Raw genomic sequence first — 27,446 nt, forward strand, 5'->3', positions numbered from 1 at the left:
AATCAAAAATCGGTCTGGGGCAACATAAACGTTTGGTGCATCCCGCTGTTAGAAATATTGAGCGGATTATGGCCTCTCGCCCCAAAGAAAGTACGAAAAGAGGGGTACATCGGCAATGTTGGACTGAGGAAGAGGTTGAATTGTTACGTAAGTTGGACAAGCAATTTGAGGGAAGTAAGAATATTAATAAGTTGATTGCTGATTACATTCCATCAAAAACAACTAAACAGATAAGTGATAAGAGGGCTGCATAAGAGCCCTGTTAAGAAAGATAAGAAAGAGCAAGAATTGAAAAGGCAGCTGATGCAAGAAGGGGAACGTCGGGCTGACACTGGATCACAAGTTGAAGGGGGATTGAAATCTCAATATCAGACAACGATTTCAGAATGGATGTCATCTGAAAAACTGCCCATTCTTCGGGGAATCTTTGAGGAAGTAATCGAAGGTAGAGAACATCCATCAACATTAATTGATGAGGCGATTGAAGACTACTATGCATGCTTTTTCTCAAAGTCCGTGGAATTACTCTGATTTACCAGTAACTCTAATTAAAAGCAAAACAAAACAAAACACCCTAAAGACAGAAAGCCAATCCCTGATTCATCTTTGTCGTAACATTGAGACAATCACAGTAACTGCTCATAGTTCCTAGATTATTTAAAATCATAAGATTCCAGAACACGATTTGGCTAAGATACTCAGTTTTTTATTTTAAATGTGTATTACAGTGAAAAGTACTGTACAGTATAGCAGAATATAAAATCTGTTTCTACTGATGCTACTTAGTGCATTTAACAAATAAAGTTATTGAGCAATAACCCTTCCAGTACCCATATTAATAAAATGAAACAAGGCAATAATTTCCTACTCCACTCCCTCCACCTCTTTTGAGATTTGTGTATTGTTAGCAGAAAATAAATTACTCTCTCCTTTGTTTTAAGCAACAGATGTTCTCCAATTTTAGCAGCTCATACTGAATTAAGGAAAAACAGGACACAATCCTGACCCAAACCCAGCCCACAGAAGCTCAGAAGGACAGCCTCACAAAACTAGAATCTATAATGCCGTGGTAAGGGTTGCTTTTTTATAGCAACTACACTACTCTGCCTTTACACTGGAATCACACTAGTTTTGCTAGAAGAGACAATACTCACCATTTCCAAGATAAAAGGCAAATAATTATTTTTATTGGAACAGTATTTGTATTATCACTTCCAGGACAGTTATCTTCTGCTTAATAGCAAACAGGAGATCCTTAAGAATACTTCTAGCTAGGGCCATAAAAGAGCGGTAAAGGAGGTAAAAAACCACCCATCCCACCCCCAGTCTGGCTTCTGCTCTATTTTGGAGTATTAAGACTAGTTTTAGTTTCAAGAGTTATTAAAAGGAGAATTACTGGTTTTGCACTTAAGAAATACTGGTACTAACCTGCCACTCTTAAGGCCAAATATGAAACCATTTCATTGAAGAAGATCCTATGTAATATTTTCACTTCGTTGTTGGACCACATTTTGAAGGTCTCAGCTATTTCAAATAAAAAGTAAAATGATCTGATATGGTATTGTAGAGCATCTCTTCTATTTAAGTAAACAGTTGCGTAAAAGCCCACACACATGCTTACCTTTAGATAATACAGCAATCTCACTAGCTTTAACAAAATCCCTCCCATAGTTAACATAAATACATCTTCCTTGATCAGGGCTTTGTTATTGCTATTACCTAAACCAGCTCTGGTTTTATATATATATATATATAAATATATATATACATACCTGGTCCAGGTATATCTAGTGCAGCAGTCTACTTTTGATTATTAATACCAGCATCTGAAAAAGGTGAACACTTGGTACATTGTTAAAAAAATGATCTATGCATTAGAAGAAGTAAAATCTCACAGGAAAAAAATAGCTTACTTACTATATACACTTCAGTTTATCAGTTTAGCTTTGTACTTCCATTATTCATCCTAAATAAGTATGATTCTTATGCCTTTGCCATTAAAAATACCCACATAAAACACAACAAAAAACTTACTAAGCCAGCCCAGTCAGAGGTTGGGTTCATTTTGGTGAGGCATCCGTTAAGTTTCCCCTCTCCCTGAAGCTTTCTAAAATCTGTATCTGTTCTAAACATTTGATACCAGTGACAAACAACTATTTAAAACTAATTTCCAAAACCCAGTAGAAGCATCTTATTACTGTAGCACCAGAAGGGCTTCCAGAGAGGTTTCCTTCTAGAAAGGTCTTGGGAGACTGAACAGACAGCAGGTTGGTTTTCAGTACAGGCAGTAAGAGATGAGATGGAAACAGCTCGCTCTAGAACAGCTATGTAACACTGGTTCATTAAAACACTGATGACAAAGCTTCAGCTTTTGTCTCAAAGTGAGCGAAAGCCTCTTCAACAATACACCGCTCTCAAACCTCAACACACCAAGGAAGCGCTAGTTCTTGTCAAAATGACGAGAGCGTGCTGCTACCACAGGCACTCAACAGCCAGCTCCCGCTCAACAACAAGGCCACAAATAATAGTCCCACCTAATGTCTTCACAAAGAGAAAAGCTACGGTACCCTTCACCCTTTGTCTACAGACACTCCCCTAAAACACCGACAACGCGAGAGCTGACCCGTGGAAGGCGGGAGGGGGCGAGCCCCCGGAGACCCCGCAGACTGCGCCGCTGCCGCTGCCAGGGGGCGGCGAGGGCGGGTGTGGCCTTTCCCCGCCCCTTTCCACTTGGGGCTACTTAAGGAGAAGAGGGGTAACCAACAGGAGCTGCCTTTCTCCACCGTTTAAAAAAGAAAAAAAAAAAAAAAAAAAAAAGGACTGTCCGGTGTTTGTTTTCTCAGAAAAGTTCGCGTTGTTTTTGTTTTAAAGGCCTCGTTTATTTTTAAGTGTGTGGGCCCTGCCTCAGCTTCGGTGAATGATGGTGAGTGGAGGAGGAGGAGGAGGAGGGATGATGGGAGCCATGGTCGGCGCGGTGGGAAGTGGGGTGAAGGGGGTGCGCTTGAACGCCGAGCCACGGGGCGGCTTGTTGCTGGGGGCTGTAGTGGCTGGCTTGGGTCTTCCCCAGCAAAGAACTTATTTTGCTTGTGCCTAGGAATGGGGATGTCCACAGCCGCGGTAGTGTCGCCTTGTAATGAAGTGAGGGGTGCGCCGCTGCGTGGGCTGAACCTCTGAGGGTTAATGCCATTTTTAAACACCTTGGAGGTTTTAAAGTCTTAAGAGGAGGTGAGGGATTAAGGTCAGGGAGGGCACACTACAAGTAAAAAGTCCGGGGCTTCTGTGGGGGGAAAGTGTCAGGGCTGGCAGCCCTCGGCGCCATGGTCTGGGGAGGACTTCGCGGCAGGAGGCACTTCACACCATGGGCGGCCATTTTGTGGCAGCGCTGCCACATGGCGCCGTGCCCCACGGCCGGGCTCTCCCTGCTCTGCGCATGGCCTGTCCCGGCAGGCCGAGCCCACGCAGGCGCCGCGGCTGGGGGGCGGTCGGTGCCGGCCGGCTCCGTCGGTCCTCTCCTTGCGTACCTAGCCCCGCTTGCTGGTAGGGTCAGGCTGGAACCTGGGCGTCGGGGACTTTGAAACAGCTTCCATTGCCCTCGGCGGGGCGGCTCCCCTCGCCCCCAGATCTCTTAGGAAGCGTGAAGCCCTCTTCCCCCGCGCCTCGTCTGGTGCCGAGGCCGTGAGGCCGGCCAGGTGCGAAGCCCGCAGGACGTGAGGCCGTGAAATGGCTGCGGGGGGGCGGTATGAGCGGACCGGCGGCCCCGTAACGCGCTCGCCTCAGGTTCCCCGTTCGTGTTTTGTGCCTGCCGGAAAAAGGCTTCGCGCGGTCCGCTGCGGACTCCGTGTGGTCGGTGGGAGTCACTGCCTGCACTCGCGCCTGCTCCTTCACCATGCCAATTGCTGTTTCTTCCTCCGGAATTTTGTATTTGAAAAATGGGATTTGTGACTGTAACCCAGACATTTCAACAGCAACATAAATGCAGGGTATTTTGTTGTTTGATTGTTTTTAAAGTTAAGCCTTAAAAGTCGCAGCCGTTAGCGTGCGAGTACTTGACTGATGGCTCCACCTGCTGCCGAGTGGGAAGGCGACGTTGTGCTCCCTGCGGCGGGAGCCATGTTCTTTCTCTAGGTGGTGTGCTGTCATGGTAACCGATGCCTGCCCACGGAGACTCTGCCCAGCGGGGCATCTGTCAGGAGCTGTAAATTTTTAAAATTTAAACGTAAAATGTTTAATACTTACTTTAAAGTGTGCGAGGACAGGGAGAAGCCTGCGAAATCAGGGACTTACACTTCTGTGGCCAAAATGAAAGTGAAGGTTTTCCTCCCCTAGATGTGCATAAGACCGAGTGATGTTTGTAACCCGCTTGAGTAGCTAGGTAGTTCCACCACCTGGCTTTTCCACCTTTTTTCTTTTTTTTTTTTTTTTTTTTCCAAAAGTCTTAAGAAGCCTCATGACTACTGTACTCAAGGGGTTAATGCGGTTTCCTGGCATCAACTTAAACTTGATGCTTGCTGGAATAATGCAAAGAGCAAAATGATGAAATTCACCTTGTGATGAGACAAAGGAAAAAAGAACCTTTTAATTTCAATAAGCTGAAAAACTTTGAATAAGTCCTAAGTTCCCCGACGTCTAGAAACTTGATTTCAAAGATACTATGTGAGATGGATAGACAAATCAACCTCACTTATGGTATTTTTGAAGGGTTGGGTCACTTCAGCTGATGCTGTAGTTTCAGGGTAGCCAATTCATCAACTTTAGGATTTTCCAGATTTTGAAAACTTCAAGTGACTTAGACTTTGGATACCGATTCAGCAGCAGTGTGAGTTTTTTGCCCATGCTGTATGTAAAGTACAATCGTTTACATAATGCTATATTAGGTAGTGAAATAACTAAAATAACTTGGCTTTAGATAGGGCAGTACTTTTTTCAAATTGGCAAAAGTTTTGCATTGTAGTACTTAAGACTTGAAAAGTTTGAAAGATTTTGTTTCCTGTCCCTGTACTATGAGGCTCTTCCACTGCATTTTTCAACAACTGCTCCTTTTCAAGTTCTAAATAAGTGTATTAACAGATTTTAAAGCTTGTTTTTAATGTTGACTAATTTGTCAGAATGCCCAAGTAGCCTGGTTTACTCTCTTTTAGATATTAAATGTGTAAAAGCATTAAATAAGTGTATTTTCATTGAAAATTGTGTTCTGCCTCATCAGTGAAATGAACTCTGCGCTTCCATGGCAGCCAAGGCCATATCTGACTTGCGTAGGAGCAGTATCTGTATGCCTACCTGCTTCCTTGCGCTGGTTCTGGCACTTGTTGGGTGCCTCTGCTGTGAGCTGTTTCCTGTTCTGGGTTGCCAGAGAATTTGCACAGCAAAGTGAATGCTTCTCGTTTAGCCTCGTTCACTGAAACAGATCCAGAAAGAAGTAGAAGCCAACAGTTAGGTCAGCTTAAGGTTGCTGTGGAGTTGCAGTCTCAGATTTGCTAGGGGTGCAGCCAAAGAAGTGGTCTCCTGCTCACCTCCTGCTTCATTTTTGCCCTTGTTGTGTTCTTAGGCTAGCACAAGTGTTTCTGTAATGGCAAAATCAGCTTGGATCAGAAGTGGATGTGTCTGAAAAGTACTACAAAAATTTTCTCCTGTGAAATGTAGGATTGACTTCCTTGTGCAGTGGTGTTCTGGGACAGTATGAGGGAAGGGGGAGAGCTACCCTTCTGTTTACAGCAGAAATGTTCTATTACACAATCTTTACTACCATGGAACAGTGGAAGTTGTGGTCTCCAACTTCACTGGAGGGTAGAGGGAGTTCTTAGAGGATAAAGGGAAAGGAATGACTTGTAACTTTTATTGAGAATTTGCAATAGGAAACATAGTCAGTGAGTAAGTTGAGCGTAGGCAGCGGTGTCTGGAGTGATGAAACCAGCTTCTGTCTAAGGTATAGCTTCATGAAATGGTTTTGAACTGAATGGATGGCTTCGTGCTTCTCAGAAGAAGCAGCTAAGCCTCCCCCATCTCCATTTCCTTTTCTGCATCCACTGATCTTGAGGTGGATCTGCTGCTTGTCTGATAGTATACTAAGCTGATTCAGTTCTGTACAATAGCAGAATACTAATTGGGTGAAAAGCTGCTCACTTCATGTTAATCTTCATGCCAAATTGAGTTGAGCCAGCTTAATTTGAACTGACAAGTGTTAGAACTTGTGCAGAGGAGGTGCAGGAAAAGAGATGGGGTAAACCCTTTCTGGCTTTTAGTAATGGTGTGTTGTTAATTAGGTTCAGTCACACTGAAATCATATTTGGAGGGCTGAATTCTAGTTTTGGCTTTGTTTAATTGCTGGGCAAATCATGTGCCACATGTATAGTTTGGTTCTTGTAATTTTCTCATGCCCTTACTGGGTGTCCAGTTTGAATGAGTACTCAACGCGTGCAGCTGCAGTTTAAATGTTGATTGAAGATGAAAACTGTTACATTGAAAAATTGGATGCTACCTATTGCAAATTATTAGATTTCAAATTGCCAGATAACTTTGACTAAATTGAAGTTTGGAATATCTAAAGTAGGGACAATGCCACATCAATTGAATTCTAAGGAAAAGCTTATTAATGTTTTGAAGTGCATTAATATAGAGGGATGAGTAGCACTGAACTGCTCAGAGTGGTTCTTACCATCCAGGCAAAGCATGGCACATAGCTAGAACCATTCATTCAGGAGAGTAGAAGACAAGATGGGCTAGAGTTGGCGATGCCCATGATGCTTATGCTGTATTTTAGTTCTTGTAAATACCTTTGTAAAACACACTTCCACCCTTATGCAGGAACACATCTTTGCTAGCTTCAGTAACAAGAAATGGAAATTCATGTGGTCTGTTCATCCGAACAAAATACTGAATTACTGTTTATTTAAGGAGCATTGTATCTTCCTCTGTGCTGAATGAACCCATAACTCCCTAGGTTGTGACAAAATGCTTTGGGACCAAAATGGTGCTTTTGAAGCCTGGGTGTGCAAAGCACATCATGACTGTAGTTGCTCTATAATCTTAAGATTCTTGGCAGTTCTTCTGTACCTGCAGTGCATGCTTAAGATCCTGCTTTGGGTGCAGACAACTCGGAAACAAGTTTGTAGTTGTTCATATTCCTGTTGTAGTTTAATCAACGAAATCTTTTTTCTGAGAAGATTAATAATGTGAATATTCCATCAAGGTCTGTTTTCCCTTCTTACTGCTAACTTGCAGTATAACCCTGTTACCTGTGCTCTAAGACTGTTTGTAAGCTTATTCACATCTCAAGTATTTAAAGCTTTTGACAAGGAAGATGATGAGTTTGTTCTATTGGGTAATCAATTTACAGTAAATTGTATCTTTAAAGAATTTAATTTCTTGCTTACATATGAAAGGAATTTGGTAAAGTTATGAAATGAATTATTTTGGCGTTCTCACTGGTTGTCTGGTAGTAGCAACACTGGTCATGAAGCTTCATATAGTCAGATAGGGCTACTTGAAGTAGCCTAGGTTAGGTGTAGATTTAAATTTTTAAAGCTTCTTAGAATAATTACCTCAGCTTTTTTCCAATTAATGGTCTATTTGCAGCAAGTACTTCCTGTAAGTAACTGGAAAGGTGCTATCGAAATTCATTGTCCCATGCTGTATCCATAGGAAGATGCAGGTGTTTTAGTATCTTAGTGTACTATAATAATTTGACTGAAATATGTATTTCTGTTTAAATTTTTCAGTCTGCAAATGTGGAGGCCCAGTGTGCAGGTGTCTCGGAGGATAATACCCATTTGTCAACAACCAGTCAAGGATATGTTTTACCAGAAGGAAAAATCATGCCAAACACAGTCTTTGTTGGTGGAATTGATATAAGGGTATTTATATACTTTTAATTGTTTAAGATAGGTATAGGGCACTTCAGTGGGAAGGAAATGAAATTTAACTCCGGGTTTTTTTTTTTTAATGTGTGTCTTTACCAATCTTAAGGTATTGCAGTGTCATGAGAGAATTTTCCACAGGTGAATAACTTTAGTTCTTCTGGTAGTAGAAGATGGCTTTAAAAATGGTACTGGGTGCTTTAAATCAGTTCTAAACAGTTGAATGTGTTTGAAGAAGTTTAAGACTTTGTTTCTTTTAGATGAATGAAGCAGAAATTCGGAGTTTCTTCGAACGATATGGTACTGTAAAAGAGGTGAAAATAATCACTGACAGAACTGGTGTTTCCAAAGGGTGAGTAGGACATGGATAGTTGTTCTAAGTTGCTGCTTACATCTACATAATACTGTCATAGATGATATGCGCAGCTACTTAGCAACGCACTTGTCATGCTTAAGCCTTAACACTAGCTACAGTTTTCTGTTGTGGTGAATTAACACTATGAAACCTGTAAATCTCGATTACCCCTAAATCTGTATTACAAAGAATAGCCTGACTTTTGCTTCAGTCTGTGTTCAGGGAGAAGAGAGTTATTGTCACTTAACCAGTGGAAACAAAGCTTGAAACTTGGGTTAGGCTTATGCAGACAGTTCTATCGTAGGACTCTTCTGATGGCTAGAGTAGTTAACGACAATATGGAGAGAGTTCAGGGTGGTTAAGAGAAGTTTATTTAGGGCAATGGGACTGCCCTCTCTGACACTTGGTGATAAGTTTTAGAGAAAACAACCAAACTCATTTGGGTAAAGAGTGAAACTAAGTAAGTGAACGAAGTTGAGGCAAGGGAAATTCCCATTGGATATATAGAAAAATTCTGAGTTGTCTGTGATGAAACGCTTAAACGTAGGACTGTAGCTTGTTGAGTTCTGGGGAAACTCTCCCGGGATTGAAGTTATCCCTGTTTTGAGAAGGAGGCTTTGCCTTTTGGAGGTTCCTTCAGCCCAATTTTTTCAAAGATCCCATGAGCAGATCCTAAGAAGTCATGTTTTTTCTTGGGCATATGTAGTAATGCATGAGCTGGAAATATGTTTTATTTACTCATATCCCTTGCTAGTCTTCATGGTGAATTCTGATGTGCAATTAGCCAGTGTATGTTCTGAGTATTGATAATGAATTGGCATGCTCCATTGATTGACACAACTCTTCCTATAGTGCTCTGAAATTATCTTCATTTTAGAGACTAGGTAAACTTGGGGGTCAGTGAAATAAATTGAGAAACCTCTTCAAGGATCACTTCCCCCACTGGTGTTGCTGTTTCTATAATGCTTGCTTTCATCCAGACCTCTGTAGTAAATACAAAATTTGATAATTCAGATCTTAACACTTGAAGTCTCTCTTAATTTCTCAGTTAGTAATATCAACAATAGTGCTTATTTTGAGTAGCTGAAATGGAAGAATAGCCCTTAGATCTATTTCGTATTATTCTAGAATCCGGCATTGAATTCCTTTCATCTGGCCTAGTACTATATACTGCTGGTTAGCAGTAGATGTTTTTTCATGCTGAATTATAAACTAATGTCCTGCTTGATACTTTTGATGTGCAACATAATGTACCTGGCATATATGCTGTTAATTGGTTAGTTCAAAATAATTTAACTAACAGGCAAATCAAAATCTGGTTACTGAATAACCTGTTTTTTCTTTTCAGGTATGGATTTGTATCTTTCCTGGACAATGTGGATGTTCAAAAAATAGTAGAAGTAAGCTCTTTGTCTAAATTATCTGAAGAAGTTGATAGATGAACGCTGGAGACATGGTCAGGGGAAACCAAGTCATGTATTCTGTAGAGTAAATGAAGACAAGGAAAGTCTAGGGCTGCCCAAGAAGTAAACTTGCTAAAATGTCTACTGGTGGTAGAATGTTTGTATATTTACTTAAGTAAGAAACAATTAGTTTTAGCCTTGGTGTGCTTCAATGTCTCATGGTACATTTCTGGTCTTTCTCATTCATTTGTGTGCTTGAAAGCCTCATGTGTGGTTTTGGCTGCTTCTCGTTCATTTATGTGCTTGAAAGCCTCACGTGTGTGTTTGGCTGGTTGCTCTCTGTAGCGGATGATTGTCATAAACCTTTGTGCTTACGGCAGGTACATAGACCTGTCAGCATTATTATTGGGAATAACAGTAACATAGAAAACAGCATTAGTGGTGGTTTGTGGGTTTGTGTGTTTTTGTTTTTTTTTTTAACTTAAGTCTTAGCAGTTGAAGTATGTGTTTGTTTCTTGCAGTATTTGTGTGTTTGAATGTTTCCTGGAGTGCCAGCCTCCTTGACTATAAGATGATATAAGGCCTTTTCTAAGCCTCCTTGACTATAAGATGCAGCTGTTCGCATGTCATATGGTTTTCCTGTAGTTCGCACAGGAGATAAAGGGTTAGAACTGTTACAGCCCTCCTGCTCTTAGAGTTCAGTGTCAGAAAAACTTTAAATGTCAACGCTACAACCAAATCTGTTACTTGGTTTTGATAGACTTCAGCAGGTCACAAACCACTGACAAAGCTTTTTGTTTTCCCCTCTTTCTCCCAAACCTGAGTGCAGTAACTGAAAATAAAAATGTATTGAAATATTTCCCTCTCTGAAGTCTTTGCTTCAGAAAACTCCCATGTCTCTGGAGGATGAACAGTCTCTCATTTGTTTCTGAAGCTCTCGGATAGGGAAGTAGATCTGAAAGACAAATACAGGTAAATGTGCCAGGCACAAATTTAGCGTTCTGTGATATGATCAGATGTGTTTACTGGCTGTCCGGCCCCTTAAGGGGGAAGAGAACATGTTTGAACAAAGTGGAGAGCAGTGAAACTCAAGAAACAGGAGATTCTTGATTCTTGCCAAAAGATTTCAAAAGCTTGCTGTTCTTTAACTGTCAGGGTATGCTGACAAAAATACTGCTGTATTGAGCAACAGACTTTATCTGAAATACTTTCTTTTTTACCATGGGTTACATTTATTGTACTAGATCAGTGCTTGCTGTGAGGCAACAATCTCTGTCAAGACCTCTTGAGTGGCATTGTCATTAGAGCCATTTACATTGCTGATGTGTGCATTTCTTCAAAACTAAAAGCCCTCAGTGTATCTCTATTAATACAGTACTCACTAATGTGACTTTGTATACCAGAGGTTTTGGAAGACCCAGAGGTATATGGCAGATTTTCTTTTCAGTGCAAATTTCGGGTGTATAGGCAGTAGAAATTACTGAGTTGTCGGGGAGAAGTACATCCAGATAGAAGTCATCTTGGAAAGTTGCTGGCTTCTGGAGGGGATGGAAAAAGAGAAAGAAATGAACATCTGCGTTTTAGAGCTCAAGTGATAAGCAGACATCACCTCAGTAAACCATTTCAGGCATTACCTGTACTGAGTGGTTAAAATGTTTTATGTAAATGAACAAGATAGAGCCTCTCCATGGTTAGAATCACTCTAGATGCCTGTGTTTATCTGCCTAACACTAGCTGTGTGCAACCTGGAAGTATTTTTCTTCTGATTTAGGTCTGATGCCATTTGCAGCTGCACTCTGGCCCAGAGTGAATCTGTTTGCAGTTCAGAACAGAAAGCTACCTTCTGCTTTGAGGGGAGGCCTGTCTTCCAAGAGCTCTTGTTGCTTAGGTGGAAAAGTTGGTTGCATGGTTCTGGGCACAACAGGATTGCAAGATCAGTTTAAAAAAAAAAAGACCTGTCAAACTGGTCAGGGTATTTCACCTTTTTTTCCACCCACTTCTTACTTTATTTTTATCAGTATGAGAAGATGATTGAATAAGACTTTTTTTAATATCACTATTATTCTGCCTATTTTGCGTATTTTTACAATCAACAATAAAGTTGCTGTTACCTGTTCAAAGCACTTTCTTTAGCAGAAATGGGAGAAAAAGCTTAGTGAGATGTCTGTTAAAATTGCAAACTGCATATTTTCCTCTGAAGCAGGCAAGTTCTTTGTATTGCATAAGATGGAGAATCGAGATAGACTATGTATCTGCATCCAATATTGATTTTAATACTTGGTACTAAATTTGTGTTAATTGGGGTAAGACAAAAATACTTCACTTCTGATGCGTAAAAGCATTTGTAAAGCTCAGTGTAGCCCTCTGAACTGTAACAGAGTACCTACTTTAGGTAGTGTCATGTGTGCTATGCACGTCTTCATATTCTATGATTCATAGGTAGGTAAACATGTTTCTTGTCACCGTCTTGGTAGAGAATGTGAGATCAGACCCAAAGGTGAATTCTGTTGTGGGAGTTTTGGGTGGAGAAGTTCTTGAGTGCCTGAATAAACATTAATCTGCTTAAATCCATGTATTAAAGCAACTTTCTATACTCCAGACTTAAACTGTAATCTTGTAGAGAACAAAATCTGACAGGCCCTCTTCTACAGTCAGTCCAAACAGACCTTGAAGTGTAAGGATGTTGTGGTGCAATTTCAGCCTACATCCATTGGTGAATGTTTTTCCAGTTTTCAAACTAAGCAGTTTTGCTGAAGAACACGGAATTCAACTTCTGCAGGGAGAGAGGGTGCTTGAAATTCTTCCTGTGCTTTTGTTATGGCTCCAGATACTGTGCTGCCAAAGCAGTACTCAATGATTGATCATTGAAAGTCTGAAATCCTGCCTTCTGTGTGAACTAGCATTTGGGCAGAACTTGCAGAATGGGAAGTTACATGTGTCTTGGGCATTTGCTGACTACTGAGGAGTGCTTCCAGCCCTGTTTGCAAGTCTTTGAGATATTTCAGGTATTCCTTGGTTTGGGTGTTTGAGGAACATGTGAGCCATATTTCAGTTTCAGTCTGTCTTGATTAGTCTGTGTGCTGCATAGATGCTTTGGCAAAAAAGTTGTGAAATAGCAGCATGTTTGTTGGATGTTCTGAAGGAATATAGGCGAAAATTTCTCTAGAGAGAGTACAGTAACGTGCAGGTAAACAGTAGTGCTTAGACAGCCTTCCATTTCCTTTAATATTGGGTGGACAGCTTCTAGCATGTTACGTGAAGCCTGTTAGGAAGTTTGTGGGAAGGAAGGTAAGTGGTGATGTAAATAGGGTTTCAAGGGAACCTAGACTGCAGTCACTGTGCATTAATATCCTTACCGAGGCAAGAGTAGTTCAACTCTGCATGTATAAAACCAGGAGGCTGACAGTCACCAATATGTAGTTGCAAACTACTAGTAGTGCATGTTGCTGTTAAGGCAAGTGATGTATAATAGGTTTAGAGAGTCAATGAGTAGGCAAACTGGGTGTGCTGAGAACGTAGTAGGAAATTAAAGGTAAAAGGCATAAGGTATTGAGGTGGGAGAGGAGAATGGAGGCTATTGAGCCTGTATGTGAGTTGATACTGTAGAAGCAGAGTACAGTCTCTTTAAAATCAAACCAACCACCCACCTTGCTGATTCTGCAGCTTACAGAATAACCTGTCTTTCAGTCACAAATCAACTTCCATGGCAAAAAGCTGAAACTGGGGCCAGCAATTAGAAAGCAACAAAACTTGTGTAAGTATATATAAACAAATTTGTTCATATTACAAGTATATATTACAAATTTTTTTCTTAATTATACATTAACATCCTTGCAAGTACTTTTTATCTGATATAATATATATTTTACAATTGAACTTCAGTTCTGAATTTTATGACCTCGCTAGTTGTGTGATGCTGTACAGTTTTGATAATAAAACTCAGGTTGGTAGCACAATACAAGACAGTTAATGCTGAGTTAAACCGTGTTTTGACTCTTAAAATTATTTGCAGCTTGAATTCAGATTACTAAGAAATACACATGAAAATGTCTTAATACTTTATTTTTCTTTGCTTTAAAACAAGGTTCTTATGTGCATCCCAGGCCATTAGTCTTCAATCCTCCTGCACCACAGTTCCATAGTGTCTGGGGTAATCAAAATGCAGAGACGTATATGCAGCCTCCAGCTGTAATGAGCCCAGTAACGCAGTATGTTCAGGTGAGGCTGTTCATGCCACTGATTTTGAATCATAATTAAATATTTTTGAAGGTGCAAGCACATACAACTTCAGGAATATGTATTGAGATTCCGATCTTCTCTTACCCACTTGTTTTCATATTCCTTTCCCCAGTAAGGAGCACCCAATTTCAAACCACTTTAAAGGAAGGCCAACAACCTTGAAAATTTGTTCAGTGATGTGATCTCTTTCCCAAAATAAAAAGTATCTCCATGTCTTTTTTTTTTTTATAAAAGTTGTTGGAGGTGGAGCTAAGATTTAATTATTTAACAGTTCTTCAGTGATCTTGTTACTTGTCACAGATGCACTTCACAAATCAAATGCATCTGGATATTTACTATACTGCTACCCTGCCTCAGAATAAACCACAAATTTTAGAATGTATTTTTTTTTTAAACAAGTATGGAATGTTCCATATTTTTTTTTTCTCCCTGCTCCTAGCCAAACAAATTCTTGTTTCTGAATTGCTGTTGTGTCTTTGTAAGAACACTGTGTTATGGCATCTGCTGTTAACAGCTGTGACCAGTACAGCATGCCTACAGGACATCACTTTATTAGTACTTCAGATAAGCATTCTTACTGAGGTGTAGGCAGAGTACTTCTGGCCTTGTTATGAGTCCTGTACTGTGCATAAAGGCTTTTGGGTTATGGTCTCTTGCTGTATTAACCCTATATGATGTGGCAATGCAACAGGGCAATATTAATTGCAAACTGATTCTGCTTTGTATATTTTTCTTAAGCAAATGAAGATGAGCAAACTGCAGTGACTTGCAGAATTTTTTTTTTCCCCCCTAAGGCAGAAAGTTTGATGGTAGTACTCTTGCTGATTCTCTTAAGTTTATTGGGAGAGTGAAATAACGTAGGAGGAACTAATTCTCTTAAATGCTGGAAAGTGCCTTTAACTATTCTCTGAAGAAGCTGAGAAGGTTCCAGGTTAATGTTGTCTTAAAATACTTGCAGTGAAGAAATTCTGGGAAATTGTCTGAATTGTAATACTTAGCTTGCTTGCCTCTGGCTCCAAGAAACTGATCTTCAGGCTGTAGTCCATTATTTTCTGGTAGCTGGTCTGTTTCAGGTCTACTTTAGAAAGTTTATGGCATGAGTTGTACTTCTGAAATGACTTAAAGATAAGCTACAAGCAGATGTGGGATTTTTAGACATGTAATACACTTTAGAATCCCACTTTCTTGAGAATTTTAGCACCTGAAGTGCGGAAGCCCAGTGGGAAATCTGTAAAGGTTGCTTTTAAATAATGAAGCTAGCCTGAAACAGGAATTGAAGTAACAATGTGACTATATATTTCTGAAAATGTGCTCCTGGCTTTATAAATACCTTTACAAATGTCATACTTTTTATCCTGCTTCAAACTTGCATTTTTAAAAAAAGCTTTATTTTGCAGACATATCCATATAGTTCACCAGCGTTATTGATACAGCAGCAAGTTCCTGTAGGATATCAGCCAGCCTACAACTATCAGGTATGTAATTCTTTAGTAGCAGCAAAAAGGCTGTTTGATACCTGATAAAACTGGAATGGGATGAACAGTGTTAATTGGAGTCTGATCTTTCTGTGTTTCTTTCTGTGAATTCTACTTCCCTTCAGCTCCTGCTTCACAGAAATCAAAAGTAAAAACAGAATTAGTGATATTTTTATTCTAGTGCAATGAAAATTGTTCAATAACTTAGCATACTCTTTTGTTTATTTTTTTAAAAGTACGCAATGAAAACAACTTCCAAATTAGCAAAAAGTACATGGATCAGTAATACTTTTTCTCATAGGAAGGAGTTTTGTATTCGTACATGCTATAGTGTAGGTAGTTGATGTTAGTTACTTAAAACAATCACTGAGTCTGGTAAGACTATATAAATATAGGACGTATATAAAGAGGGGATGTGCTTTTGAGCTCTAAAAACATCTGGGAAGGCACTTAGCTGATAGTGATTTTTGAACTCATAAGTGAAATGTGTGGGTAAGTCCTCTTATTGAAACTAAACTAGAAGTAGTTCAGTAACTGCAAGTAACTAGAGGTTTGAGTGTGGCTGCTGTGATTTCCCCTTATTTTCCTCATCTTTAGAGATCTTATTTTTTAATTTTTTTTTTTTTAAAACTTGGAATGAGAAGAGGAAGGAGGTAGTTTAAATTTGCGGTAAGGATGACCTCGTGCTAAACACTGTGAGGTACACGTGAAAAAGCTATCTTGCTGGACAGAAGACTGTAAACTACTGTTTAATGAAAAATCCAGACATGAAATGTTATAAATGGTGGCTCTTGAAGAGCAGTTACTTGCCTGTGTTGGAAATGAATGAATAAAAGCTGGTTCTTATCCAATTCTTGTTTAAGGTTCAACCACAATGGCTTGCTGGGGAGCAAAGAAATTATGTTATGCCTCCGGTAAGTCTACAAAGTTAAACTTCTGGAACTTTTGTCTTCTCAATTAGCACAGTTTTGACAGCTTGATACTTTAAGAAAATCAAACTGTTGTTTGACTGGGTCTGTATGTAATCTGGTCTATACAAATCTGTAGCTGCTGACAGAGTAGGTAATTGTTCAGGATTTCCTGCTGACATGGTGCTTTTTTAGGAGCTGCCTGGCAGAACAGAACTACCTGTTTTATGGTGTTACTCCATACATTCTGGTCACAGAATTCTGGAATTTTAACATTAACAGAATTGGTTTTTATGAAAAATTGAAGGAAAAGTATGTGGTGACCTGATGCACAATCCTGACTTAAGATTTGTGTAATACTACTGCTTATTGTTCCAATTTTTTTTAAACTCAAAAAGCCTCAAAATATTCTGCTTTGGAAATACTCTTTTTTTGGCTCCTTTCAACAGCTTTTTTAAATGATTTGCTAGGCTGCTACAGACTGTGGATGGTGCTGATGGCTTCTAAAGAAATGACTTGCTTTCTGTGACTTTACAAAAGTGACACCCCTAAGAGAGAAAGAATCATTGTTTGTCTTTAACAGTGTTGGAACTTAAACTTGCATCCTAGACACTTTAGTGTTTTTTGGGTATAATCTTGTATTTGTTGAGTACAGTTTCTGTGAAGTGTTTAAAAGCTGTAATATTTAATTTTCTTCTGAACGGTATTCTTTCAAGCTGATTCCCAGCAGATGTCTGTAGAACATGTGGAAGGTAAATGGGGAAAAATGAAGAAAATGGAACTTTGTGCATATATATTGCTGCCTGCATGCATCTGACAATTCTGTCTCTCTTCATATTAGAAGAATACTTTATTTCCTCACTTCCAGTCGTGTGCTAAGCTTTACTTTCAGGTTTTCAGCAGAGAAGCAGCCTTTCTCTTTTCATGGAAAGTCTGTATTTGTTAGTGAGAATTGCCTTTGCTTTAATGGGGGAAGAAACAGACTCGAAAGAGTTCAGAAGTCACTGAAATACTGAATACCCTGTTGGCTTGGAATAATTTTTGTGGAATAACATCCACAAATATGATACAGCCACAGTATATCACTTAACAATTAAATGATAGCAAGCCAAAGAGTTTTTAGAGTAAGTGTGCATGGCGGTTTTCATTAGACATTTTAAGCTTGATTATATGAGCAGACAGCTTTTCTAGAACTCTCTGTTAAGCAACATTAAGTATCATTCTTCACAGATTTAAAAGAGGACAGGCACATAAGGAGATAGGAAACTTCGTCCTTCAGTCTGCTGCTTTATACCTATGTATTTATTTGGTGGATAATGGCAATTTCCATTTGTAAATGGAATGCCCCAGTTGTGATGAGGTCAGATATGATATGCCTTTTGATGGTTAGGGATGGTGTTCAGAAAGGAATAGTCTGCTAACACTGTAGGCTTCCGTATCTCCCAATATTGTCAGCTTGAAATGATAGTTTCGGTGTTCAAGGGCTTTTGGGAGTGTCAGGTGGTACACTGTGTGGTTGCTGTGTATAATCGCAAATAACATCCTTAAGAATGATGTTGCAAGAAACTGAAAACTACTGTCAAGTCTGGGTAAATTTGACTACTTTGAGAGCAGGGGGGGGAAAAAGAAGCTTTGTCCCTGAAAAGTGAGAATGCTTAACCCTGCTACTGAGATCCTGGTAAAATTGGCTGTAAAAGCTGCTAATCCTCTCTGGAAGCATCTGGAAGGATGTTTCTATAAAGAGTAACTGCTTTATCAGCTTCTTTGCTATTGTAATTAAACTCTGCACTGGGTTGCCAATTGCAGCACTGCACTGTAAGCAGAGGGAAGTGGAGAGAGTTTTAAAAAAGCTCTAAAATGGTTTGTGCTTTTCTAGACCTTTTTACATCTTAAAAAATTTAGTGTATTAGCATGAAGGAAGCTTCAAACAAGAAAGGAACTGTATGGAGAAAAGCAGCTTCTTGGAAGGCCAGTGGTAGTAGACATTTTGCTTCCCTTTCGTCTTTCATTTGATTTTTTTAGTGCTTAATCTCTCGAAGTTACCTGCTGGTTGTCTTGAATTCTCAGTGAATGCCTTCATTGCTCAATATGCTTGACAGCAAAAGCCATATGTGGAGGAAGTAGGTTGAGGAGCTAACTCTCCAAGAGTGATTACAGTGGGGAGAAAAGACATTTATTAAATATATTTTTTTGGAAGGAAGTAAAACTGTCTTAAAACAGATCAGGATACAGTATTTTCCCACTCAGAAACTTTTGATAAAGTGCGAAGATAAAGTCGGCATAGCTTATGGATAGGTGAGGACCAATGACAACACAACTGTGCATGTTTTCCCAGTGTTACTGACACACTGCAATATTTAAAAAACTATACAGGTTTATACTTCAGTAAGCTATCACTGCACTGAGGATCCAGAATTTGTACAGACAGAATGTGCTGTTCCAGAGCCCACGCAGTCGTCTACTAACAGTCCACAAAAGGTAAGTGCTTTCTCAAACTTTAATGTTTTTGTCATAAATCCTATTCCCAGAAATCTGCACACGAGGATTATGTGGCTTGATGAAGAGGGCCACTGACCAGTACTGTAGAAATTAAGGTTATAGTTGCTGCTTTAGCCAGATGCTCAATCCACTCTATCTGATTCCTGTGTACAACTTAGGAAGCCTCACGTTTGCTTGAAGCTATTAGTGCTTGTCTGTAGTGCTGAGGGTGGTATAAAATGTGTGTTCTGCTTCATTAAGTACAACAGTGTTTATAAGTGACACAGCTTTACTTAATCTGCTGAGAATTACAGGGGAAATTGTAGGTACTAAAGAAGCAGGTTAGGTAGCACTGCCTGCTATATGCAGATTTATTTTTAGCTTCAAACATGTGAATTGGTAACGTTTTACTCCCTTCACTTTCTTTTGTGGAAGGTGACCCCAGTTTGGCCAACAGTTGGCTCTGAATTCAGTTTTCTAAAGGAGACTTCAAGAACTGGTATGTCACTGGTCAGAACTGTTATGTTGTAACTAACATCTAAGGGTGATAATGAGTTACCAAGATTAAAAAAAAAGACAAAGAGCTCGGGAAATGTAAGGCAGTTGAGAGGAATCCTGAATGCAAAGTAAACCCTGCGATGTACCCATATTGCTAGTAGTGGGCTAACTGAGAACATTAGTATTGTTATAGATGCACCTATAACTGTATTTCAGAAGTCTGTGGACAGGAGCATACAAACAGTAGTATCCTGTCTGTTTAATCCTGAGAACCGTCTGAGGAACACCTTTGTATCACAGGAAGACTACTTTAAGGTACGTAGTGAAAGCAAAATTAAATCCCTAAAACACAGCTAACCTACAATTTGTTCACCTGCAGGATACCATAAAGATGAAGAGATTAATATCTGGAATGCCATTTGAATTTTTTTCTTGTATGTGCTCTGAGATGTATAGTTGTGGTTGGCTCTCAGTTGCTCAGTGCTGGAAACAAGTGCTGAAATTGGATTCAGTGGATTTAATACAAGACTGCGTAAAAAAAAATTGCTGAACAGTCAGGTCACGGACACTTAGAGCATAAGACTGGCTAATCATTTCTTAATGACAAATTGCTGAAAGTACAGTAGGTTACTCCCTAGTTTGGATAGAGGATGTTGAGTTTGAGCATTGGCAGTCTTCACACCAGTTAAGTACCCACTGTGGATGGTGGCTCTTCATACTTCGTGTAAAATGTCTATGCTTTAACCAATAAACTGTAGTCCAGGTTGGTAGCTGGTCATTGTATTTTTGCTTTATTGTGTTCAGTCTTTGTAGTATTGCAGTTTCTGATTACATTTCATGTGGTGTTGAATTTCTGTTGTTTATTAATGTTATATTTAAGACTTTGCTTTTTTTTTTTAAAAAAAACACAGACATGAACTAGGCACATGTACCTCTGAAGCAGGAATACAGAAGCTGTATTCATCAGTTTTGGAGGGGGGTGGATAGAGTACAGAATGTCTTGAGATACTTTTCATGAAACTTCAGTTGCTTTATTCTGATTATCTAGAAAAAAAAAAACTTTTTTCCCTGTCCTATTTTAGGAGAGGAAGGCGCATCACTTCAGAAAAGGAAGAGCAGTACTCAAAAGTGTTTGATCAACAAAGACTTTAAAGTATCTGAACTCATTAACTTGATGTTACTACAGTTCAGTTTAGCACTATATGCAGTGTCACCTTTTTCACAAAGTTGCTTCAAGTTGAAATTTCTGTTTCTGTTCTACCTGTTCCAATATAGTTGTTTTTGCTTGAGTGGTTTGAAGTTGTAAGAGTTGACAAAGTTCCAGTTTTTAATTGTTTGCATGCTTCCCCTGATAACTAACTGGAATGTTAGAGTTAATATGGGAAAAACAGTCTTGATTTGTTCAGTGCATGTGGATTTTCTGCTGAGCTTTAAGGTACAGTTTGCATGTTACACTTAGTTTTTCTTAAACCACAATTTAAGTGACTAATACTGACCCCTTACCTCTTGCAGTTTAAAAATGGAAACAGTTATTTGCCCAAGAGGTTGTATTTTAAAACCGAGCTCTTAATCAGTGGAACAGAAGATGTCAAGTTGTAACTCAGCTGAAGCCCTTTAAGTCCTGCTTGTCTTTAGACTACATAATCAATGTGGTTATGTTCAGTAATGACAGTTTATGTACCTGCAGTCTTGAGCATCACTATTAGTTTTGGGAAAGTAATTAAGAGAATCCTAAAATTCCTATATGTAACTTAAGATGCAAGAATGTAATTAGCTGTATTGGCTGCTCAGTAGAGTATGCTTTTTTACTTGGAAAGTTTTAGCAATACCTGTATGTTAAAATTGTGACAAAATACTGCATTTGAAATACGCCTTTGTTATGTGATGCAAACTGTTAATCAAAGAGTATCTGTAAGCCTATTTTAATAATTATGTAGATTTTAGTTGTGTGTTTTGAAACAATTAAAATAAATTTTTATTTTGACTTGGCTTCCCAAACTTCTAGTGACATACTAATATAATACTAGAGTTAATTTTAAGCTACCTTGAGAAAGGCATACAGCATAATAAAGATTTGTTAAATCTGTTGAAGATATTACCCTATATGAGCATTCCAGTTACTACAAATTCATAGTAACAAACTTCATTTTGTAGTAGTTATTAGCTGCGGTTTTGAAAGAGGAGAATTGAGAACTGTGTTCAGTCTTGTATGTATGTTGGGTCCTAGTCTGCTTTTCTTCTCCTACTCCCAACACCTCAATCTCTCCAGACTAAAAAGGAAATTATGCCTCTCTTGCTGAGGATGTATACATGCATTTGAATAGGATTGCATGTCCTGCTTTACATTTCCAGAAGGTTTAGAAGTGGTGATGGCTAGGAAAAGACTTACTTCACTAACATCTACTTCTGGGTGTATAAAGACAAGGGAACTGAGTTGCTACAGACCTGGACATTTAAGGTAATATGGCTGCAGCATGGAAAGTGTCCAAGGACTGCTTCTCAAGAGTGGAATTTTATTAATTGGAGGGCGGCGGGGGGAATAGAAATGATTATAGGTTTTGGAATCCCTTTATGCAGAATTGTACCCATGTTCTGATAGCATAAATTTACACCTTTGCTTTTTCAGGTCAACCTCTTCTTTGCTTAGACTATTCCATGTCACTAAAGATACTGTGTTAAGTGTTCCCGTAATAACAATTTGCCATGTTTTTCTCAGACTACTGTTTTAAAGATAGTAGCTTGATTATACTTCACTTCTGTGTTACCAGCTTCTTTGTAAGTTTTTTTAAATCTTACACAGTTGAACTCATTTTTTTAAAAAAGAAGAAATCTGGAGTTTTCTGAATATCAGGACCCTTTCCTTTGCAACTTTACCTAAACAGCCTACTCGGGCTGTTAAAGCTGTGATGTCAGTTTATTGATAAAGGTAATTGTTTCTTTGCAAATGCAGATTTCATTTTGGCTTAATGATCTAGTTGGCTTGATTGCCCTGGGATGTATTTGAGGCTTTATGCTGTAGCGATAAGAAAACAGGAAGTGCCTATGTGTAGCTCTCATTGAAGAGTCTCAACACCAAAAGAAGAGATAAAACAAGATATCTACATAGAGTGCATATTTTATGTTTATTTGACCAAGTGTTACCCATAGGACCATCTGGTGAGCGAGTTGATTGTTCAGTATGTTTGAAATGGTGATGCTAGATATGAACTGTTCTTACAAGCATGCTGAGAAGGCTTATCACAGTGAAATGCATAGCCCAGGCCTTATGAGTGCCATTTATTTTCTCTTCCATTAGATCATGTTGTGCTGGTTTTGTTAGCCATTTCTCACCCGTAGGAAACTAATTTTTTTTTTTATTCCCATCTGGGAATTGTACATTTTGTGGCATATGCCAGTAAAAGTAACAAGTTATAACTAAGAACATGCATTTTTAATGTTCTTTTGAAGTACCCTATAAGCATAACACAAAAACAGTAGGTAAATCTCTTTTGTGTTGCATTCCGAAAGTTGGAACATCTGTTTAATATGGCTGTAGCTGAAGGCATTTCCAAAATAGGTGCACAATTGGAGCTTCTTGCAAATTTGTACCTCTTGTATTACCAAATCAAGTGGACCGTGTTAATTGTGAACTAGTAGGCAGTAGTGAGTTCTTGTGGATCTGCCTTTGCTTGCACAGAGTACATACATTCTGTGTGGGACCCAAAAGCATGCAAGTCTCCTTAAATAGTAAGACAGCTTTTTGTCAACAGAAACAATTGTTTAGACAAGATAGAAAAATACAATGCATTTACTTGGTATTACAGAGCTATGACGCTTGTTTTATGGTTCTTACCTGAAGTGTCCCAGTGAGCTGCTTGGTGCTGTGGCCTTTTCATACTCTTTTTACAAGCTTTGCCACCTGACAGACTTATTCTTGGAATGAGACAGCCAGCCAGATGGTATTGTTGGATCTCCATTAGAATGATTGTCTGGCACAGACACTAACTTCCTGTCAAAATGGAAATATTTTTTTCCTTCTAGGTATTTGTATGCTAAACCAAGATGCTAAATTCTGTCTCACATTAAGGTGATCTGATCCTTGAATGCTACAAAGAAACAAAAGGATTTTCCCTTAATTGTGTTTCACAGGGTTTTCTTTTGCATGCCTTAATGGAACAGATTTTCTTTAAAGTCCTCTAACAGGTATATAGTCTATATTCCTTGCAGGAATGACTTGGTAGACCAGTGTTTTAGGATAGATACTGTATAATTTAAAAGCTTTAATGTCTGCCACTTTCAATGTAGCTGAGAGAGTTTAAAAAAAAAATAATTCAGGCTATAAAGAGTAAGTATCAGGGCTTCTTCAGATAAAACATGCATCTCAAGAAAAAGCTTAAGTAGCTTTACAACCTAGGTGGATTCTTACTTCATACTTTTTCATTCCTACTGTGAAGTTTGGGGTGAACTTCACTTTAAACTTTCTTGAAGTGGGGGAGGGGAAAAATACACTTTCACTGTAACTTTCTTTTTAAAGAAAGAAGGCACCAGCTGAGTTTACAAAGGCTGTTGTATTGCCCCAGCAACTGTTCTGGCTTTAGCTACTGTGAATAAATTCAAAGGTTGGGTTTGTTTGTTTGTTTCCCAGTAGTGTGGACTTCTGTATACTTGGTGCTCAAGACAAACATGAAAAAGGGTTGATCATTCTTCTAGCTTAAGGGAGGCTCTAGTAAGTACAGTAATGAAGAGGACAGGTTTTATATTTAAAAATGTTACTGTAAAATATGATGTCGGAGCTGAAAATAAGTTTTTATCCACACAGTAACTGTTTTAGGACTAGCAGCACAATTAAAATCACAAAAACTCTCTCAAAACCTCTGAATACATAGTCCAGTAAAGATGCATGCTGCAATCAGTCAATATATTTCTGATATAGTGGAATATCGGAGGTACTGCTTGTAAGACTGTACTCTACTGATGGGTCTGCAACACTCCTCTTATTCTTCTTGAGGGGTGTGTGTGTAATTATTCCCTCTAAGCTTCTAGCTGTTGACCTGTTCCTATTAGTACTTCTGTAAGTCCAATGTTCAAATTTCAATGTATTGTTTGAACTACCAAGGAGGCTGCTTTCCTTTTCCCCTACCCCATTCAAGATAAGTCTGGCCTTATCCTCTATATGCGCTCTGTCTTAAATTCAGAGGAATACTATTTTACTGAGTGGTGCCTTTTTTTGGCTAGAACAAACCTAACCAAATGTTCTTCCTCTTTATTTTGTGCTGGTTCCTTTAGTACATTATGAATGAGTATTTAAAGAATTCTTAAACTTCTTGTAAAGTCTTCCTAGAACAATTTAGGACTAGAACCACCAGTTAATAGAGGTCATTCACTTGTTTCTGTGGGAAGAATTGGTGCTTAGAACTGTTAAAATCATAAGAGTAGTTTGGGTTGGAAGGGACCTTTAAAGGTCATCTAGTCCAATGCCCCTGCAATTGGCAGGGACATCTACAACTAGATCAGGTTGCTCAGAGCCCCGTCCAACCTGTCCTTGAATGTTTCCGGGGATGGGGCATCTACCACCTCTCTGGGCAACCCGTTCCAGTGTTTCACCACCCTCCATCGTAAAAAATGTCTTCCTTATATCTAGTCTGAATCTTCCCTCTTTTAGTTTAAAACCATTACCCCTTGTCCTATCGCAACAGGTGCTACTAAAAAGTTTGTCCCCATCTTTCTTGTAAGCCCCCTTTAAGTACTGAAAGGCTGCAATAAGGTCTCCCCAGAGCCTTCTCTTCTCCAGGCTGAACACCCCAACTCTCTCAGCCTTTCATAAGTGCTCCATCCCTCTGATTGTTTTTGTGGCCCTCTTCTGGACCCGCTCCAACAGGTCCATGTCTTTCCTGTGTTGAGGACTCCAGAGCTGGACGCAGGACTGCAGGTGGGGTCTCACTAGAGCAGAGTAGAGGGGCGGAATTGCCTCATTTGGGGGGAGGGGGGAGTTCTGGCCTGTAGCAGTTCATAGGGTCATACATAGCTGAGCTGTGCAGCCATCCAGTTCTTGCCATAAGCTGGCTTTAAACTGAATGTAGAAAGCAGTTAAATGATTAAAACGGAATTAATAGCTCCTGTGCATCATAAGCAAGATAAATGATACCTTTCTTAAAACATGCAAAGGGGATCCTATATGCATATGGTGGAGTAATCTTTTAGGAATGTGCTTGTAATTGGGATGGGCTCACACTTCCACCTTTGGCTCTTAGGAGGATATTGAGGCAGGTAATAGAATATGCATTGGTGTGAGGCTGTATACTAAACCATAGAATCATGTAGGTTGGAAAATAACCTTAAAGATCATAAAGTCTAACTGTTGACCTAGCACTGCCAAGTCCACTGCTAACCACCCTATCTGCATGTCTTTTAAATACCTCCAGGGATGGGGACTCAACCACTTCCCTGGGCAGCCTGTTCCAATGCTTGATAACCCTTTCAGTGAAGAAATTTTTCCTAATATCCAATCTGAACCTCCCCTGGTGCAACTTGAGGCCATTCCTCTTGTTCTAGCACTTGTTACTTGGGAGAAGAGACCCAACAACCACCTCGCTATGACCTCCTTTCAGGTAGTTGTAGAGAGCAATAAGGGCTCCCCTCAGCCTCCTTTTCTCCAGGCTAAACAACCCCAGTTCCCTCAGCTGATTATCATAAGACTTGTGCTCTAGACCCTTCACCAGCTTTGTTGCCCTCCTCTGGACACGCTCCAGCACCTCGATGTCCTTCTTGTAGTGAGGGGCCCAAAACTGAACACAGTACTCGAGGCGCAGTCTCACCAGTGCTGAATACAGGGGCACTATCACCTCCTTGGTCCTGCTGGCCACACTATTCCTGATACAGGCCAGGATGCTATTGGCCTTCTTGGCCACGTGGGCACACTGCCAGCTCATATTAAGCTGGCTGTTGATCAGCACCCCCAGGTCCTTTTCTGCCAGGCCTCTGGCCACTCTTCCCCCAGCCTGTAGCGTTGCATGGGGTTGTTGTGACCCAAGTGCAGGACCTGGCCCTCAGCCTTATTGTACCTCATACAAGTGGCCTTGGCCTGTCCACATCCCTCTGTAGGGCCTTCCTACCTTCAGGCAGATCAATGTTCCTGCTCATCTTCGTGTTGTCTGCAAACTTACTGAGAGTGCACTTGATGCCTTCATCCAGATCATTGATAAAGAGATTAAACAGGACTGGCCCCAACACTGAGCCCTGGGGAACACCACTGGATTTACCTCTGTTCGCCACCACTCTTTGGGCCTGGCCATCCAGCTAGTTTTTTAACCCAGCAAAGTGTATGCCTGTCCAAGCCATGAGCAGCCAGTTTCTCCAGGAGAATGCTGTGGGAAATGGTGTCAAAGGCTTTAATAAAGTCTAGGTAGACAACATCCCCAGCCTTTCCCTCATCCACTAAGCGGGTCACCTTGTCATAGAAGATCAGGTTAGTCAAGCAGGACCTGCCTTTCAGAAACCCATGCTGGCTGGGCCTGATCAACTGGTTGTCCTACATGCTGTGTGATGGTACTCAGGATGATCTGCTCCATAACCTTTCCTGGCACTGAGGTCTGACTGACAGGCCTGTAGTTCCCCAGATCCTCTTCCTGGGCCTTCTTGTAGATGGGTTCCACATTTGCTAACCTCCAGTCAGCTGGGACCTTCCCAGTTAGCCAGGGCTGGTGATGAATGATGGAAAGTAGCTCAGTCAGCACCCCCACCACCTCCTTTAGTACCCTTGGGTGGATCCCATCCAGCCCCATAGACTGTGTTTGTGTCTAAGTGGTGTAGCAGGTTGCTCACCATTTTCCCTTGGATTATGGGGGCTTCATTCTGCTCCCCATCCCTGTCTCCCAGCTCAGGGGGCTGGGTACGCAGAGAACAACTGGTCTGACTTACAGACTGAGGCAAAGGCGGCACTTAAGTACCTCTGCCTTTTCTTCATCCTTTGTCCCTATGTTTCCCCCCACATCCAATGAAGGATGGAGATTCTCTTTACCCCTCCTTTTGTTGCTAATGTATTTGTAGAAACATTTTTCATTGTCTTTTATGGCAGTAGCCAGATGAAGTTCTGGTTGGGCTTTGGCCCTTCTAATTTTCTTCCTGCACAGCTTTGTGACATACCCTTAAAGTATCTTCCTTTCTCTTACACACCTACTAGGGTGGAAATCTCTGAAGGTAGTATCTTTAATTACTGCGAGAAAATCCTCTTCAGACTTCTCAGGATTTGTAGGACAATA

The 27,446-nt window shown here is 40.0% G+C and overlaps 1 protein-coding gene across 4 annotated transcripts; it reads left to right on the forward strand.

Annotated features, from left to right (window-relative positions):
• The first annotated feature begins 2,788 nt into the window (after positions 1 to 2,788).
• Positions 2,789 to 21,193, forward strand: DAZL (deleted in azoospermia like). Of its 4 annotated transcripts, none has more exons than XR_015702114.1 (12): positions 2,789 to 2,923; positions 7,716 to 7,850; positions 8,114 to 8,205; positions 9,557 to 9,608; positions 13,299 to 13,365; positions 13,696 to 13,829; positions 15,248 to 15,325; positions 16,189 to 16,239; positions 18,607 to 18,711; positions 19,147 to 19,210; positions 19,426 to 19,524; positions 20,292 to 21,193. XR_015702114.1 is itself a non-coding variant. In XM_087746790.1 (11 exons), the coding sequence occupies exons 1-11, from the start codon at positions 2,918 to 2,920 to the stop codon at positions 20,343 to 20,345; spliced, it is 873 nt and encodes a 290-aa protein (XP_087602916.1). In that variant the 5' UTR covers positions 2,789 to 2,917; the 3' UTR covers positions 20,346 to 21,193. The 4 variants fall into 4 exon arrangements, 2 of the variants coding, with proteins under 2 accessions (XP_087602916.1, XP_087602854.1); XR_015702125.1 differs by having other exon boundaries at positions 20,722 to 20,833; XM_087746790.1 differs by lacking the exon at positions 19,147 to 19,210.
• Positions 21,194 to 27,446: the final 6,253 nt, after the last annotated feature.

This window comes from Nipponia nippon, unplaced genomic scaffold, assembly GCF_047370975.1.
Source record: "Nipponia nippon isolate SJK-2023a ecotype South Korea unplaced genomic scaffold, ASM4737097v1 scaffold_1, whole genome shotgun sequence".
In the NCBI taxonomy this organism is placed as follows: Eukaryota; Metazoa; Chordata; class Aves; order Pelecaniformes; family Threskiornithidae; genus Nipponia; species Nipponia nippon.

Coding starts and splice junctions, on each gene's coding strand:
- DAZL (XM_087746728.1), top strand. Junction 13,366..13,695: donor TAGAAAGCAACAAAACTTGT/GTAAGTATATAT, acceptor CTTTAAAACAAG/GTTCTTATGTGCATCCCAGG. Junction 18,712..19,425: donor CTACTAACAGTCCACAAAAG/GTAAGTGCTTTC, acceptor ACTGTATTTCAG/AAGTCTGTGGACAGGAGCAT.